This window comes from Diceros bicornis, chromosome 29 (assembly GCF_020826845.1).
Source record: "Diceros bicornis minor isolate mBicDic1 chromosome 29, mDicBic1.mat.cur, whole genome shotgun sequence".
Classification (NCBI taxonomy): Eukaryota; Metazoa; Chordata; class Mammalia; order Perissodactyla; family Rhinocerotidae; genus Diceros; species Diceros bicornis.
In genome coordinates, this window is record NC_080768.1 from 40,546,530 (window position 1) to 40,561,475 (window position 14,946).

General features: G+C 48.1%; 1 protein-coding gene across 10 annotated transcripts in view; it reads left to right on the forward strand.

Annotated features, from left to right (window-relative positions):
- Window positions 1–14,946, forward strand: part of CSGALNACT1 (chondroitin sulfate N-acetylgalactosaminyltransferase 1) — a 348,338-nt gene that overhangs the window by 326,879 nt on the left and 6,513 nt on the right. For all 10 annotated transcript variants that reach the window (XM_058525340.1, XM_058525345.1, XM_058525341.1 and 7 more), the window contains 2 exons: window positions 7,922–8,100; window positions 9,008–9,102. In XM_058525340.1, coding sequence (XP_058381323.1) covers window positions 7,922–8,100; window positions 9,008–9,102 — 274 coding nt within the window. The remainder of the gene's footprint in view (window positions 1–7,921; window positions 8,101–9,007; window positions 9,103–14,946) is intronic.

Sequence of the window (14,946 nt, forward strand, 5' to 3'; positions counted from 1 at the left end):
TATTCTTGTAGTTGATTTCTAGTTTCATACTATTGTGGTCAGAAAAGATGCTTGATATGATTTCAGTCTTCTTAAATTTATTGAGACTTGTTTTGTTTTCCAACATATGGTCTATCCTTGAGAATGTTCCATGTGCACTTGAGAAGAATGTGTTTTCTGCTGTTTTTGGATGGAATGTTCTATATATATCTATTAAGTCCATTTAGTCTAACGTGTCATTTAAGGCTGATGTTTCCTTGTTGACTTTCTGTCTGGATGATCTATCCATTGGTGTAAGAAAAGTATTCAAGTCCCCTACTATTATTGTGTTGCTGTCAATTTCTTTCTTTCTTTTTTTTTGAGGAAGATTGGCCCTGAACTAACATTGGGTGCCAATCTTACTCCTTTTTTCCTTTTCTCCTCAAAGCGCTGGTAGATAGTTGTATGTCATAGTTGTACATCCTTCTAGTTGCTCTGTGTGGGATGCTGCCTCAGCATGGCTTGACAAGAGGTAAGTAGGTCCGTGCTGAGGATCCGAACTAATGAACCCTGGGCTGCCGATGTGGAACGTGCAAACTTAACCGCTATGCCACCGGGCCGGCCCCTCAGTTTCTTTCTTTAAGTCTCTTAATAATTGTTTATATATTTTGGTGCTCCTATGTTAGGTGCATATATGTTAAAAAATGTTACGTCTTCTTGATGGATTGTTTCTTGTTATCTTTTTTGGCTTGAAGTCTGTTTTGTCTGGTATAAGTATGGTTATACCCGCTATTTTTGGTTGCCGTTTGGTTGGAGAATTGTCTTCTGTTCCTTCACTCTGAGCCTGTGTTTGTCTTTAGAGCTGAGATAGATGCTCCTGGAGGCAGCGTATTGTTGAGTCCTGTTTTTTAATTCTTCTTTTGATTCATGAATTCAGTCTATTTACATTTAGAATGTTTATTGATAAAAGAGGACTTAATACTGCCATTTTATCTTTTGTTTTCTGGTTTTTCTATATTTCCATTATTTCTTTTTCCTCATATTTCTCTCTGTCATTTCAGTTTAGTGGTTTTCTGTGATTTTTTTCTCGTTTCCTCTTTTATTTATGTTTTGTGTCTCTGCTGTGAATTTTTGTTTTGTGGTTATCGTATGGTTTGTATAAAAAACCTTATAGATAAGATAATCTTTCTTCAGCTGACAGCATATTTTTTTAATGTTTTTCCTTTTTTGAGGAAGATTGGCCCTGAGCTAACATCTGTGGCCAATCTTCTTCCTTTTTTCTCCCCAAAGCCCCAGTAGATAGTTATATGTCATAGTTGTACATTTGCTGGTTCCTCTATGTGAGACACTGCCTCAGCATGGCTTGATGAGCAGTGAGTAGGTCTGTGCCCAGGATGCAGACCGGCGAACCCTGGGCCACTGAAGCAGAATGTGCAAACTTAACCACCACATCACTGGGCCAGCCCCTTATAGCATCTTATCTTCATTTGCCTATGCAGGTTCTGTCCTTTTCCTCTTCCTCGTCTATATTTTTGTTGTCACCAATTATCTCTTTTTATGTTGTGAGTTTGTTACCAAATTGAAGTGGTTATAGTTATTTTTAATTCTTCCTTTCCTTTTAAATTTTGTTTTAATTAAGTGTTTACCAACTTCATCTGATATAGAGTTACAGTTTTTTGATTCTATTTATCACCTGTTCAAAGTTTTGTGTACCTGTGCCTTTTCATTTCATTTAAGAGAGTTCTTTTCAACATTTCTTGTAAGGCAGGTCTAGTGGCAATGAACTCCCTCAGGTTTTGTTTGTCTGGGAAAGCCTTTGCTTCTCCTTTGTATCTGAGGATAACTTTGCTGGATAGAGTATTCTTGGCTGACAGTTTTTATCTTTCAATATTTTGAATATATCATTTCACTCTCTCCTGGTCTTTAGAGTTTCTGCTGAGAAATCTGCTGTAGCCTAATGGGGGGTTCCTTGTAGGTTATTGTTTTTTTCCCCTGGCTGCCTTTAATATTCTTTCTTTGTCATTGATTTTTGACAGTATTATCATCATGTGTCTTGGAGAAGGTCTTTTTGCATTGAGATAATTAGGTGTTCTAGTAGCTTCATGGATTTGTATATTCAGTTCCTTCCCCAGGTTTGGGAAGTTCTCAGCTATTATTTCTTTAAACAACTCTCTGCTCCCTTCTTTCTCTCTTCTCCTTCTGGGATACCCATTATACTTATGTTGCCCTTTCTAAGGGGGTTGGATAATTCTCGTAGAATTTATACGTTTTTTAAAAAGTCTCAGTTCTCTCTTCTCTTCTACCTGCATCATTGCTAGGTTTCTGTCTTCGAGCTTGCTAATTTTCTCTTCCATGTGGTCTGCTCTCTTTCCAATGCTTTCTAATGCATTCTTCATCTCATTTATTTAGTTCTTCAGCTCCAGAATTTCTGTTTGGTTCTTTTTTAAAGTTTCAGTCTCTTTGTTAAAGTACTCCTTCTGTTCGTTAACTTTATTCCTGTGCTCATTGAACTGCCTTTCTTAGTTTTCTTGTAGCTCGTAGAGTTTCTAAATGACAGCTGTTTTGAATTCTTTGTCAGTTAGATCACAATCTTCCATGACTCTATGTTTAGTTTCTGGAGAATTGTTATTTTTTTGTGTGTTGCCATGTTACTGTGGCTTTTCGTGGTGCTTGATGAGTTGTTCCTCCGCCAGCAAATTGTCATGGTGAACACTTTTCTTATTTAGGTATGGCTTTGTTGGTTTTGATTCTAACTATTCAAGTAGTTGGAGATTAGAGGCCTTTCTTTTGTTTTTCAGTAGGTGGCGCTATAGCACCAGTTTTTGGTTTCTCTTACCTGAGCTGCCTCTGGCCATATTTGAGGGTTGGCACTTCCCACCCTCCACTGCCTCTGTTAGGGTGCTGCCAGTGCTCTTGTCATCACCGCCAGCACTGGTGCTTTGCTGTTGCCGGTGTTGCTGCAGACCATGGGGGAACAGGGATGGCCAAATCTGGAATCACCTGGGTCAGAAGCACACCGACCGCTGCTGTGGCAGGGGGAGGGGGAGGGTAGGGAGGAAGCCAGGTTAGTAGGGGACTGCCTCCACGGTGGCCTGTTTGCTTGTGGCCACAGGCACTGCCTCATTTGGGAGGCCAGGGCCCTGTGTGTGCCTCTGCTGCTGCTACCAGGCTCTGAGCCATGGCCGGGGACCAGGATCACAGGACTCCACCTCTGCTGCTGCTCTGCTCCCTGTGGCCACAGGCACCACCGTGGCTGAGAGGCTGGACTTGCGCATGCGTCTCTGCTGCTGCTCACTACGTTCTCTGGGGTGGGGGCGGCTGGCTCAGTTGCTGTGGCCCTGGGGGCCAGGATCCTGGGCACCGCCTCCGCTGTTTCCCTAGATTGCCTCCTTTGTGTCCTCCAGTCCACCCACCTTTGTATGTATTGATGTGTGGATCTCTGGCATCCTGGTGTGTTGGGCAAAATAGCCTTTGTTGAGTTTATGGGTGTGTCACTTGCTGTAGATGTAAAGGGATTGTCTCATGCCACCATGATGATGATGTCTGATTCATCTCTTGATTCATCCAGTGTTGATTGGTCATCCGCTGTGTGCATGTGTGAGGCACTTACTGCACAGTGCCAGGTAATCTCTGAAGATAGAAAAAGCAGCAGTCATTTTCTGTCCTCCAAGGGTATAGAGCCTGCCTGGTCATCAAGTATATGCCTCTACAAGCAAAGGCCCAAGGTGGCACTGGGCTCAGGAGGACAGAGGGAGGACTGGGCCAACACCTGGGAGCCCAGAGAGGGCACTTCAGTTTGCAGCAGGGCATGGGAGGCGGTGACACTTGACATGGGCCTTGAAGATTGAGTGGGATTTTCACTGAAGTGGATGGAGAAAGCATATTCCAGGAAGGGACCACTGAGCAGAGACAGGAGGCCCCAGCCATGTCCACACCATCAGTGACTATCATCTGGCTGATCACTCTGGGGAAGGGGATGGACAGAGAACAAAACAGCGTCCCTGTCTGTCACCTGTGTGGTCTGCATTTTGGGGTTGTGGCCTCATGGTCATGTTGTGTTCATTCCCAAACCCACAACTGCCAGACCCCGTTGGGGCAGATCAGTGTTTTGCATTGAAATGTGTCCTTTTTTTGGGTGGCTTCACTACCTCTTAATATACTGTTTCATACACTATTGAGTCCCCCTGCCCAACGAGCAGCATTTCTGAGTGAAGCTAAGGGATATGTTGAGGGAAGGGGCCTGACTATCTTGCAGAAGCCAATTTCTCTTCATCCTGTTGCATCCTGTGTTCTGGAATTGGTGCGACGAGTTTGAGATGAGAGGAGGCATCCCACTGCCAGGCCCAGATGTTTGACAATGTGTTAATCTCCCTGTTCTGGAAAAGAGGGGAAGTGAAATTGTTCCCATTATTTTTCTAGTGTTTCCAGCTCAGCTCTCTTTCTTAGCAGAGAACATTTGTTAATTATCAGAGGCTCTTCCTGACGCAAGAGAGGAGAAGGAGGGGTTCCTCCAGATGCTGGTTAATTATAAGAAGTGCTGGGGTGGGTGATCAGGAGGGAGGGCAGTACCATTATCCCTCTGCAGACGGACTCATAGCTGACCACAGTGACCTGGCGGCCACACTGGGAACCACAGATGGGTGACAGCACCGGGCCTTCCTCAGTGCCTGTGACTGGCTAACTGTGCTTCCTAGGCCAGCGATGACTCTGTCCCCACCCTGCCTCGGTGTGCCCTCATGTCCGGCTGCCTCATCAGGCCTTCAGTGCAGAGCCATCCCATGTGCATGCTGCCAGGTCAACTGTAATGACCCCTGTCTCCTGCTGGCCAGCGTCAGTCAGGGTGGATGAGGAAGCCAGGCAGAGCTGGGGCATGAGGGGGACGCAGAAGCAGAGGCTTCTGGTGCCACGTGTGCACTGGCCCTCGTGGGGCAGAGGGGCTGCTGTGTGGACTGTGAGTGGACAGAGCTGAGTGCCATACCCTGCAGCTTTCTATGTGGCCTGTGACACACTGGAGAGTGGGTTTGAAAGGCATATTCAGATTGAGTAGTGCCACGGATGTAACTTGAGTTGTCTCATCCTTGTAGAGAGGTTGGATGAAGAGAAAGGAAGCAGATTGCCTTCTGCGTTAGGCCATATGGAGAGTCCCCCAGCATCCGTTTTCCTGAATTCTCTTTCTCTAGAGGTAACATCTGGAAGGACAGAGGCTGATGTTTTTAAGACTTTTTTAAAAAGTTCTTCCAAATTAAGGTTACTCACACACTAGGCACAATGTTCTCCCCACCCCTTTCCCAGTGACTGTTCCTGACAGGCAAGCCCAGAGAAGAACAGCTCCAGCCAGGCTTTGGGAATCTGGGGACAGAACAGACTAGATCCACTCATGTATTGGGTAAGGGTATACACACAGTTCCCACCCTGCCCTCTGAATCTGTAGCACTCAGCTGTCTGTCTTCCATTTGCTCAACCATCAATCACCAGGCTTGTCGTATCTGTAACACTGTCACCTTAGTTTCTAATGCTGCCTTGTATTCTTATTTGAGTATTCAATGTGACTTACCTTTTGTAAATGTTTGGTACATCTACACAAATGGACTGTAGGCTTTTCAAGGAGGAAAACCCAGCAGTTCCTTTAATGCAGCGTATTAAGGAACTGCATTCTCCTTCCCTTGGCAAAAGCTGCTTGCTGTTGTTCAGATATAAAGCATTGTTATATTTGAACTCTCTAGGGATAGATCCTGGAAGCCCTCTTGGAGGAGGTACCTGAATTGTGAGTCACATATAACCTGAGTGAGGAAGGCCTTGCTCGTTCATGGTGTTGGGGCGTGTCAGGCCCCCCTGCTCTGCAGACTAGCCAACAAATGCTCCTGCAGTCTGGGGGTCCCAAAGAGGGACACGCTGTTGGCTGTGAGGAGAAGGCCCCAGGGTGGTGGGTAAGTCCCGGGCTCGGGACTCCCTTAGCTAAACAGGTAAAAATCCAGGCATCTCCCGAGGGGACAGCTTTCCTGCAAACTGACCAGACAGGGCAGGGAGAAGTGGGTTGAGCTGGACTTTTAGGAGCCGGGGTAAACCCGGCTGGTAGACATCTCCAGAAGACACGAGCATGACTGGAAGGGCGTCAGCCCAGCTGTACGTCTCTGGAGACGGGAGCGGCACTGTCCCTCACGAGGGCCAGAGCAGGCCTGACAAGGCTTTGGAGCACACCTCAGTGCCACTCCCAGAAAGCAGGAGCCCGAGAAAAGAGTCAAGAGAAAGTTCTGAAAGAGGGGGAGACGCCCTCACGTGGAGCAGTGCTGGCCTGGATGCAGAATCACAGGAAAACACCGTTTTAGAGCGTCAAGGGCCTTGGAGCTCCCTACCATCAGACTTTGCAGTGAGGAGCTGAGACCACAGAGGTGAAGTGACTCACCCCAAATAAATCAGAAGCAGAGCCAGGAGTGGAGTCCTTCACCCACTCCCATGTTTGTTCACAGACATGTGCTGAGCACTCGCAGGGGCTGGGCCTGTTCTAGGCCCTGGATCCGGGTTTTCTGACTCGCACACAGGGCTCCTCCAATCCCCAGGCCTCTTGCCTTCATCTCAATCTGAAAAGCATATCTGGCATCAGACTCAGACAAAGTTGAGCCCACAGAGTGCCAAGATAAAAAACCAAGCTCACCCCCAGATCTGAAAGAAGCTGATAAATCAAGGAAGGGGTAGCAGAACTAGTTCCACGGATTAAATTACCAGGTACAGGACGACTTAGCATTTGAGAAGTCTGTGACTCTGTGTGTGTGTTGACCTTTACCCAAGATAGGCACTTGGAATATAAACTTTAAAAAGTGGAAATGGGTTTTTGTATTTGTTTTAAATACATCAGGATGAGAGAGAAGTTGGGGGATGGGGACAGGCCGGGTGGGGGAGGGCTCAGATGTAGGAGGAGAGGAAGCCATTCTGAGAAGAAGGGTGGTTTTAGCGTGAAAAGGGGGGTTTGCCAAATGCCAGGCCCCTGCACAAGTGGAATTGGAGGCTAGAATAGGACTAAAAGTGGGTCCTCTAGTTCTGTCTGGCAGAAGACAGTCCCTGTGCCACCAAGTACTGAGTGAATTCCTCAAACTTCTGCTCGAGACACTCCCCATTCAGAAGGTTCTGCTGCTCCTGGGAAAGAACAGCCAAGTGAAGAAACCTCTTGGCTTCACAGCCACAGCCTGGAATCCTCACCTGTGCTAATAACAGCCATAGCTGATGCTTACATAGTGCTTTATACTCTTGGCAGCATTTATCCAACTAATAACTCTGTGAGGTACTTAAGGAAGGTGTTATTATTCCTATTTTGCAGATGAGGCAACTGAGGTTCTGGGAGATGAATGGGCTTGCCTAGGTCACAGAGGTAATCTACAGGAGAGCCAGGGCTGAGACGGTCTTGGGCTTCTGAATCCAAGTCTGACATTTTTCCTTCCATGTTCTCCTGCTTTACCTGAGGGTGGGGAAGGAATCCAGGTTTTAACCTGTTTGGCAAGACCATCATGCCTGGCCTCTGGAGTGAATACAGATAAGCAGATGCTGGGTGGGGCCGTTTCCTGTGGTTTTATTTCCTGGCCCAGTGGTTTCATTCAGGTGGCTCAGGAGGCATATGGAGATTTTCCTGAGTTCTGTTGACCTGGTCTTCTCTGGTTCAAGTTTCTTCCATCACAAAACATATTCATTAATCATGACAGTACAGTTTTTAATATGGGGAAATTACTCGAGAAAGAAGAAATAAATTGGTAAATAAATTTTAAAAATTTCACTAGGTGTTCCTGGAACCTTTAATCCCAATGATTTTCCAGTGAGTCTGGGTCGCTCTGTGGCTGCATGGGTAACCTCAGTGCCCTCAGGTTATAAAAGAAACATGGCGAGAAGTACGTGGGCCTTGGCCATGTCTTTTCCAGGGATCCGTTGGCCTGGGGTCGGGGGCGCATCGCTGACTCTGTCTGCCCTTCCCTTGTAGAGCCGCCAACTTCAGGAACTTCACCTTCATCCCGCTGAGCGGAGAATTTTCTCGGGGAAGGGGGCTCGATGTTGGAGCCCGCTTCTGGAAGGGAAGCAACGTCTTGCTCTTTTTCTGTGACGTTGACATCTACTTCACCTCGGAATTCCTCAATACATGTAGGCTGAATACGCAGCCAGGTAGGGGTCGTGGAGGCGGCCTTTCTCTCTTTCCCTCGGGGTGACACTCTGCCACACTCACGCCTCCTTCTCCTCACGGGTCACTCTCACGTCCTGCTTCTGCATCAGCCATGTTTTACTCCAGAGGAGAATCATCTGGTCTCATTTCTCCTTTGGGCTCACAGTGTGGCCTGTCAGCGGCCGTAATTCTGGACTCTTAGTGCAAGTTCCTGTTTATAACCTCTTCCGTTCCCTCTGGGAGGTGGGCGTTCGCGGACATCCACAGGAGAGAGTGTGGTGGGGAGGACGCAGACCTGGAAAAGCTGCCTGAAACTAAAGGAAAGGAGTAGCTGTGGGGTCACCGGGGGAGGGCTCTGAGCAGAAATAGTGCACAGCACGAAAGTTATTTTCATGGATTTTGACTCATAGGCAAGACTGATATTCAGCTGATAACTACTGGGATGGCCGTGTCAGCTGTTAAAATAATTGAAACTCTTCTGTGTAAATTGGTAAAGAGCAACCGCCCTGGGCTTCCTGAGTCTCGCCCTGCTGTGCACAGTCACCCCAGTCCCTCTGGCAACCCTTCAGACTGCCACATGAGCCAGCAATTAAAGGGGCAACATCTGGCAGGGCAGGGGGCACGAGGACTCTCTTTCACATGCACTCCCATTGGCTGATGCCCAGTGCCAGAGCCACTGACTGTCAATATTGTGAATGTCACTCCTGTGCTAGCAGGTCAGCAGTGTTTGCAAGTCTGTGCATCTGCTGTACCTGGTGCAGCATGTCTAGGATCTGTGTTACAGTCCAGTGAAGGGGAAAGGAAAAGTGGGTGCAAATATCTGGGGTGTTTCAGGGGGTTAAAAATACATGAATAAGCCTAATAGTTTCAGCTGTTGCTTTAAGCGAATGTTTGTTTTCTGGTTTGCAGGGAAGAAGGTATTTTATCCGGTCCTTTTCAGTCAGTACAATCCTGCCATAATATACGGCCACCATGATGCTGTCCCCCACTTAGAGCAGCAGCTGGTGAGTAATTACCCGCAGGCACCTGTTGTGGCTCTATTTCACATCTTGCATTCCAGGGGCGCCTGACCATGAGGCCAGGTGAGTGGAGTCTGTGGATTGATTCCTGTGGTAATTTCTAAGTTGGGCAGGCGTTCTGGCCTTTGCTCCCAGAGCCTTCTTGATTAAAAGTGCTTGCAATATTTAAATGTGGACAATAAATAGGAACCGTGCCTTACAGAAAGGTAATTTCACTCCTTCATAGTTTTCTTCTGTGGGTTTTGGAAACTAGTCTTATTGCATTATGGATGCAGCACATTTTCTCTTTATTATTATGAAATCCTACAAGGTAAGAAGGGTGAGATTTATGTTCTTGTTTGACAGAAGGGGGTGGCTTGCCCCAGGGCACACAGTGACTGAGTCACTGGGGGAGCAGGGACCAAATCCAGTGCCCTTCCCATCAGGCCACCACTCCCATGTGTCACAGTGCCTCGGGGTGGACGTTAGCATCAGAGGGGTCACCGCCAAGGTGGCTTTCAAAGGAATATAGGAGGGACTCCTCTGCTGAGAGCTTGGCTGCACAGGTGATGGATGGTGGCACCACACAGCTCCAAGGATCTCTGTTAGCAGAGATGTCTCCGTTGGTGGTGGCAGTTAGTCCATTCAGCGGAGGAGCAGTGCAGGCCACAGATGAGGAAAAGGCAGAGGAGGGTCTCTGTGCTGTATGTAGGCATGCCCCTTCTGGACAAAATTTCCCAGGATTGCTGTCACACCCTGGCTAGGCTGCGATCTTTTCCTACAGAGAGATCAGCTGGGTTAGTCTAGCTCAGGCTGAATCTCGGGGGGCATCTGACCTGGGGGCTGTGTGTTCTTCATTGCCTCCGGCAGCCCTGTCTCTCGGTGCGGCAAAGCCGTGTTTCTTCCCACTGAGCACCTCTTAGGGTGAGAAAGGAAATGTGCCATGTGAATGTGGAGATGTGAGAGGACCAAGTCCCTCAAGCTTCTGTGTGATGGGAAAGTAACTGATTTTCATTGAAATCATGTGTTCTCTGAAATTCTTTCGGAGGGCTGATTCTGTGTCTAAGCTTCGGAAGTGGCAAAATCTATTTTCTCCAGCCCCATCCTGCACCCCCCTCCAGTTAACCTCTGGCAGCTGATGTAATGATCTTTTCCAGAAAGTTTCAGCTTGGGTTCCTTCAGGTTGGACAAGGTTCATTCCTCACCCATGTCTTAGCCTGGTTTCACTTGTACAGCAATAATAGAGTTCCCTCTTCCACCAGTGAAATATACCACGGAGATGCTGCATATCTGTTTATGTACTGTATGTCTAGATATGTGCTTTATACATAAACACGGGAAGAGTTTTTCAGTCCCCAAGAACCAATTTTTTTCTATTTTGAGGCCATGACATCCCCACTGAGACAGAAAAACTTCTTGTTTCCTTTCCGTAGGAGTTCTAAGCTTCTTATAGGGTTTGAGGGGGAAATGGGATACAGGATTTATTTTCTTTCAACCAATCAGAATAAAAGTTCCTTTGATTTTAAATAAAGTGCTGCTTTGTATTTGAAATCAAATGTGATTAATGTTTCGACTTCAAACTCATAAAGACCTTATTTGCTTGTGAGGAATTCTTTTCATTTCACAGTTTTAAAGTTTTATCCTTTTATTATCATTCCTGCAGGGAGGCAGGGAGGCCAGAGGGATGGCGCAGGTAAGCCAGTTTCTCAGACCCTCAGAATTAGTGGTCAAGCCAGAAATGGAACTCAGATTGCTGTGTCCACAGCTCGAGCCTCTGAATTATCCTGCAACCTTTGACATTTACTTCTAAATACACCTTAGACCTTTCCTAGAGCACCTAAGTCTGATATTTTAGGGTTCAGTATTTATGACTATTTAGTCCAGAGCAACGCAGCAGTTGTCTTTGAGATGAACGGCTCTCCATCCAGAAAAAAAAGTATTGATTATGTGCTTCCCAGGATGAGCCATTTCTGAGCACTTGCCTCCTGCAGAGACCGAGTCTCCGTGTGAGTGGAGGAGTCAGAAGCACTGAAACAGCGTCGGACACTCGGAAGTGATTCGCCGGATCCTGTGCCCCCTACTTGCCCGAGATCACACAGCCAGCTGACAGCAGAGCTCAGGCCCCAACCAGCATTTCCTTGCTCTAGTGCAACAGAAATAGATTTGCTTAGGATCTAGATGAGAGCTGAAATATAAAGGAAATGACCTGACAGAAAGTCCAAAGGAGAACATCAAACTGCAGACGTTAAATATAATGGAGATAGAAGGTGTAGGTGCTGAGAAGGTGTGAAATAAAAAGTCTTGATAGGAGATGGGTAAATTAGGAAAGCCTTCCTGCCTAGGGTTCATTTGGGCTCAGTCTTGAAGATATGATGCCTATATATTAGTAACTTCCTGATGGTCCTCCCTGGAATGCACCAGAACCAAAGGTAAAGGGAGAACCCAGATCCGGGTGTGGCTGTGACGGCAGGTCCTCAGGCAAACACAGGACAGCCTTTTCCAGCAGCCCTGCAAACACGACCTCGGTGGTCAGCGTGCCAGCTCTTACTTCTGCCTATTGCCACTGTCATTTGATAACATTTTGCCTGCAGGCAAAAGCAAGAAACCAAATTTATGATTTTTTTTTTTTGTATTCAGGCTACTTGTTTTTTTACTTTTGAGTACAGACCACTAGTAGTAAGTAATAAGTGAAATTATGAGATGTTATACTAATATTTAATTTTTTGAGGTTTAAACCTGAGATGAAACTTGCTGATGCTTTAATGTCGAGACAGCTCTCTGAGAAAGGAATGACTCCAATTTCCATCATTATTAACTTCAGACAGTCCCTTTCCTGGTTCAAGCCTGGCCAGTTCTCGCTGCGGCCACTGCAGGAGCCTCTTCTCACTTCTGTCTTCAGGCTCCTTCATTGCCCTGTACTCCTGCCTTTCCTTCACTCTCTGCAGAGATGCACTTCTAAAACACAGGTTAATTCCATTAAAAAAAAACCTTTTACGGCATAAAGTCAGTGGTGTGCTGATAAATGCTTAACAACCCACTCTCTGAAAGGGAAACAATAAGCCCAGATTCACAGTGTTTGCTGTGTTCCGTGGTGTCAGTGCTCCCGCCGTGGCCGATTTCGGGCTGCCGTGTGACGTCACAGGACACGGAGTTGGCAGAGACTCGCACCTTCTGGTGAGCTGGTCCCAGCCAGCTCCCGCACAGCACTGCGGCCCTGGTCCCTCGTTGGGGTTACCTGCCTGCCACAGACTGGCCCACACTGATTACAGAAGAAACATTGGCAAACCCCAGCACCTGGCACGTGGCACCAGCTCAGCAGACACCCAGGCCAGGCAGGAAGCACACCCGCCCAGCATCTCCCCGTGCTGTCCCTCTACCTCTGGGCCTTCTGCTCACCATTTTTACTGCCCAACACCTCAGTCTGCTGTGGGGTCCCGCCCTTCATTTAAATTGGGTGACTTTGTGCCACTCGGTGCGGCCAAGGAAGGGCATGCTGGCTCCTGTCCTCACCCCTCTCTGATTATACCTTTACCTCTCTACCCCTTCCAAAAAGTATGTTACCACTGACCTGCATTTCACTTTAAACTTGTAAAAATTGCTGACTTGGCATAGCCCATCCTTTTAGTCTGTTTTTATTTATTCCAGAAGCAGACACTCACTGAGTACCAAAAGCAATATTAACAGATGCCATCTATGCAGCCTTTCATAAGCCAGCTCTGTGCCCTCATTGTTTCCTGTGATACTCAGTGAGGTAGAGAGGCATTAATGCTCATTTCCCAGAGGAGAAACTTGAAGCTCAGCGGCATGTGTCACCTGCCAGACTCCCACAGCTGCTGAGTGGCAGGGTCAGGAACTCAAGTGCCACCTCGTGTGACGGAGACGGGGCTGAGGATGCCGAGGACAGGGGACACGTCCTCTGGCCTCACAGTGCTGCCAGGAGGGCATAGAGTCTAGTGTTAGGTTACAGATTCCTAGAACAGACGGAACCTAGACAATTCATTGTACAGCACAACACCCTTCAGAAGACACTTCATTTTTTTAATGCAGTTACCAATGAAAGGAGACTTACAGAAAAATGTGGGTTAGCACCAATCTTGGAGGAGGTGGCATTTGAGTCCATTCCTAAACCAATTCTTTGAAAGCTCTGGCTCTAAAATACTTTATTTCTCAAGAAATGGAAACTGTCACAGCAATCCTGGTGTTGGCTGGGCTGGCCACAACTGGCTGAGTGATCTTGGGTAAGTCCTCTACCGCCATATCACGAGCATGCGCATACCGTGTGCAGCCCCCCCAGAACCCTGTGCGGTGTGGTCACCAAACCCTCAGGGCCCAAGTAATAAGGAACATACAGTGTGGGGCCAAGGGGCACCCATCCCAGTCACAGAAGCCCTGGAGCTCAGGTGTCTGTGCTCACGGACAGGACGGGCTGCCTGACTGGCATGGCTCAGTGCGTGACGAAAATGCAGGGCCCGTGTTCAGAAGTTGTTCAGGATTTCGAGATGGCAGCAGCCGAGCACTAAACCAGGCACGAAGTCTTCCAAGCGCGGGGCTGGGGCCTGCACGGGTCGCATACCGCTGGCGTTTCTGGTGAACGTGAGGCTCGTCAAACACAAGCTCGGTTCTTGGGAGACTCTCTTGATTTAGAGGAAATACTCGGCCTGAGTGTTTGTTACTGATTTTATTTTAGGGCCCAGATTGGTTCACCGGCAGCTGTCCGAGTCAGCACCCTTAACCCAAACAGGCGCTGCCCGCCCCCTGGCTCCCCGGCAGCTGTGGGCGGCCGCCTTCCCGTGGCTTTGGGGACAGGTGCGGATTTGTGCTTTGTGCTTTGTCCTCACCCCCTCACGTGAATCGTCCACAGAGCTGCAGTTCTGGAAACTTCCTGTGGCAGAGCAGGCTTGACTCTGTCCTTTTGTGGTGTTTTCCTGCTCTGCAGTGCTCTGCTGAGATCTGAAGTGGGCGGAGAAAGGGAGCTGCGGAGAGTTGAGAGGAGGCCAGCCTTTGAAAGACGTTTGTAAAAGTGAGGACAGCGCTTGAAAACAGATGGGCGAGATTCAGGACAGGAGGAGGAGGTGTTTTTCTTTTCAAGTGTAGTCTTGATCTTAGGTTCTTCCTCCTTGGCTGTGGTGGACGTCGGTGTGTCTCTTTTCCGTACTTGGACAGAGCAGTGGGGCTCCTTAGGCCTGGGGCCAAGTTCTGAGAAGTCAGGCCTCCGTGTCAGAGCCCAGGAGCCTCCCCAGTCTGAGCTTCGCCACTGGAGTTCCTAGGCCTCCGCGGAACCACTCAATGAGAAAAATTCCCTACTTGAACCACGTCTGTTTCCACTGGCTTGGCGCTGCCTCTGCCCTAGGTCTGCTCCCCATTCCTTCATTGGAGAAGCATTTATTGAGTGCCTGCTGTGTGCTGGACAGTGATCCGGGTGCCGGAGGTACAGCCGTGAACCAGACCAGATCTGAGCTTGTGTTCACCAGGAGTAGGGGCAAAGTCAGAGAAACAAATGCTTCCGCAGGATGATCTCAGGGAGCCTGGTTTATAGAGAAAGTAAACCAGGTGACTATAGAGAATGACATGATGGGGAGACTGATGCTGGCTGGGAGGGTCACGATGACCACTCTGAGCAAGAACCCAGTGGTGACCCAGGCAGGGGACTGCAGGTGTCCAGCCTTGGAGCCCCGTGAACCTGGTGCTTTTGAGGGGCAGAATATAAGGGGGACATGAGATGGGTGAGGCAGGCAGGCACCAGGGCACGCAGGGCCTCTGCAGGCTAGAAGTTTCCTTGCAGATTTTATCCTAATTGCATTAGGGAGAATGCAGTTAAAACCACTGCAGAGTTTTACGTGGGAACGTGCT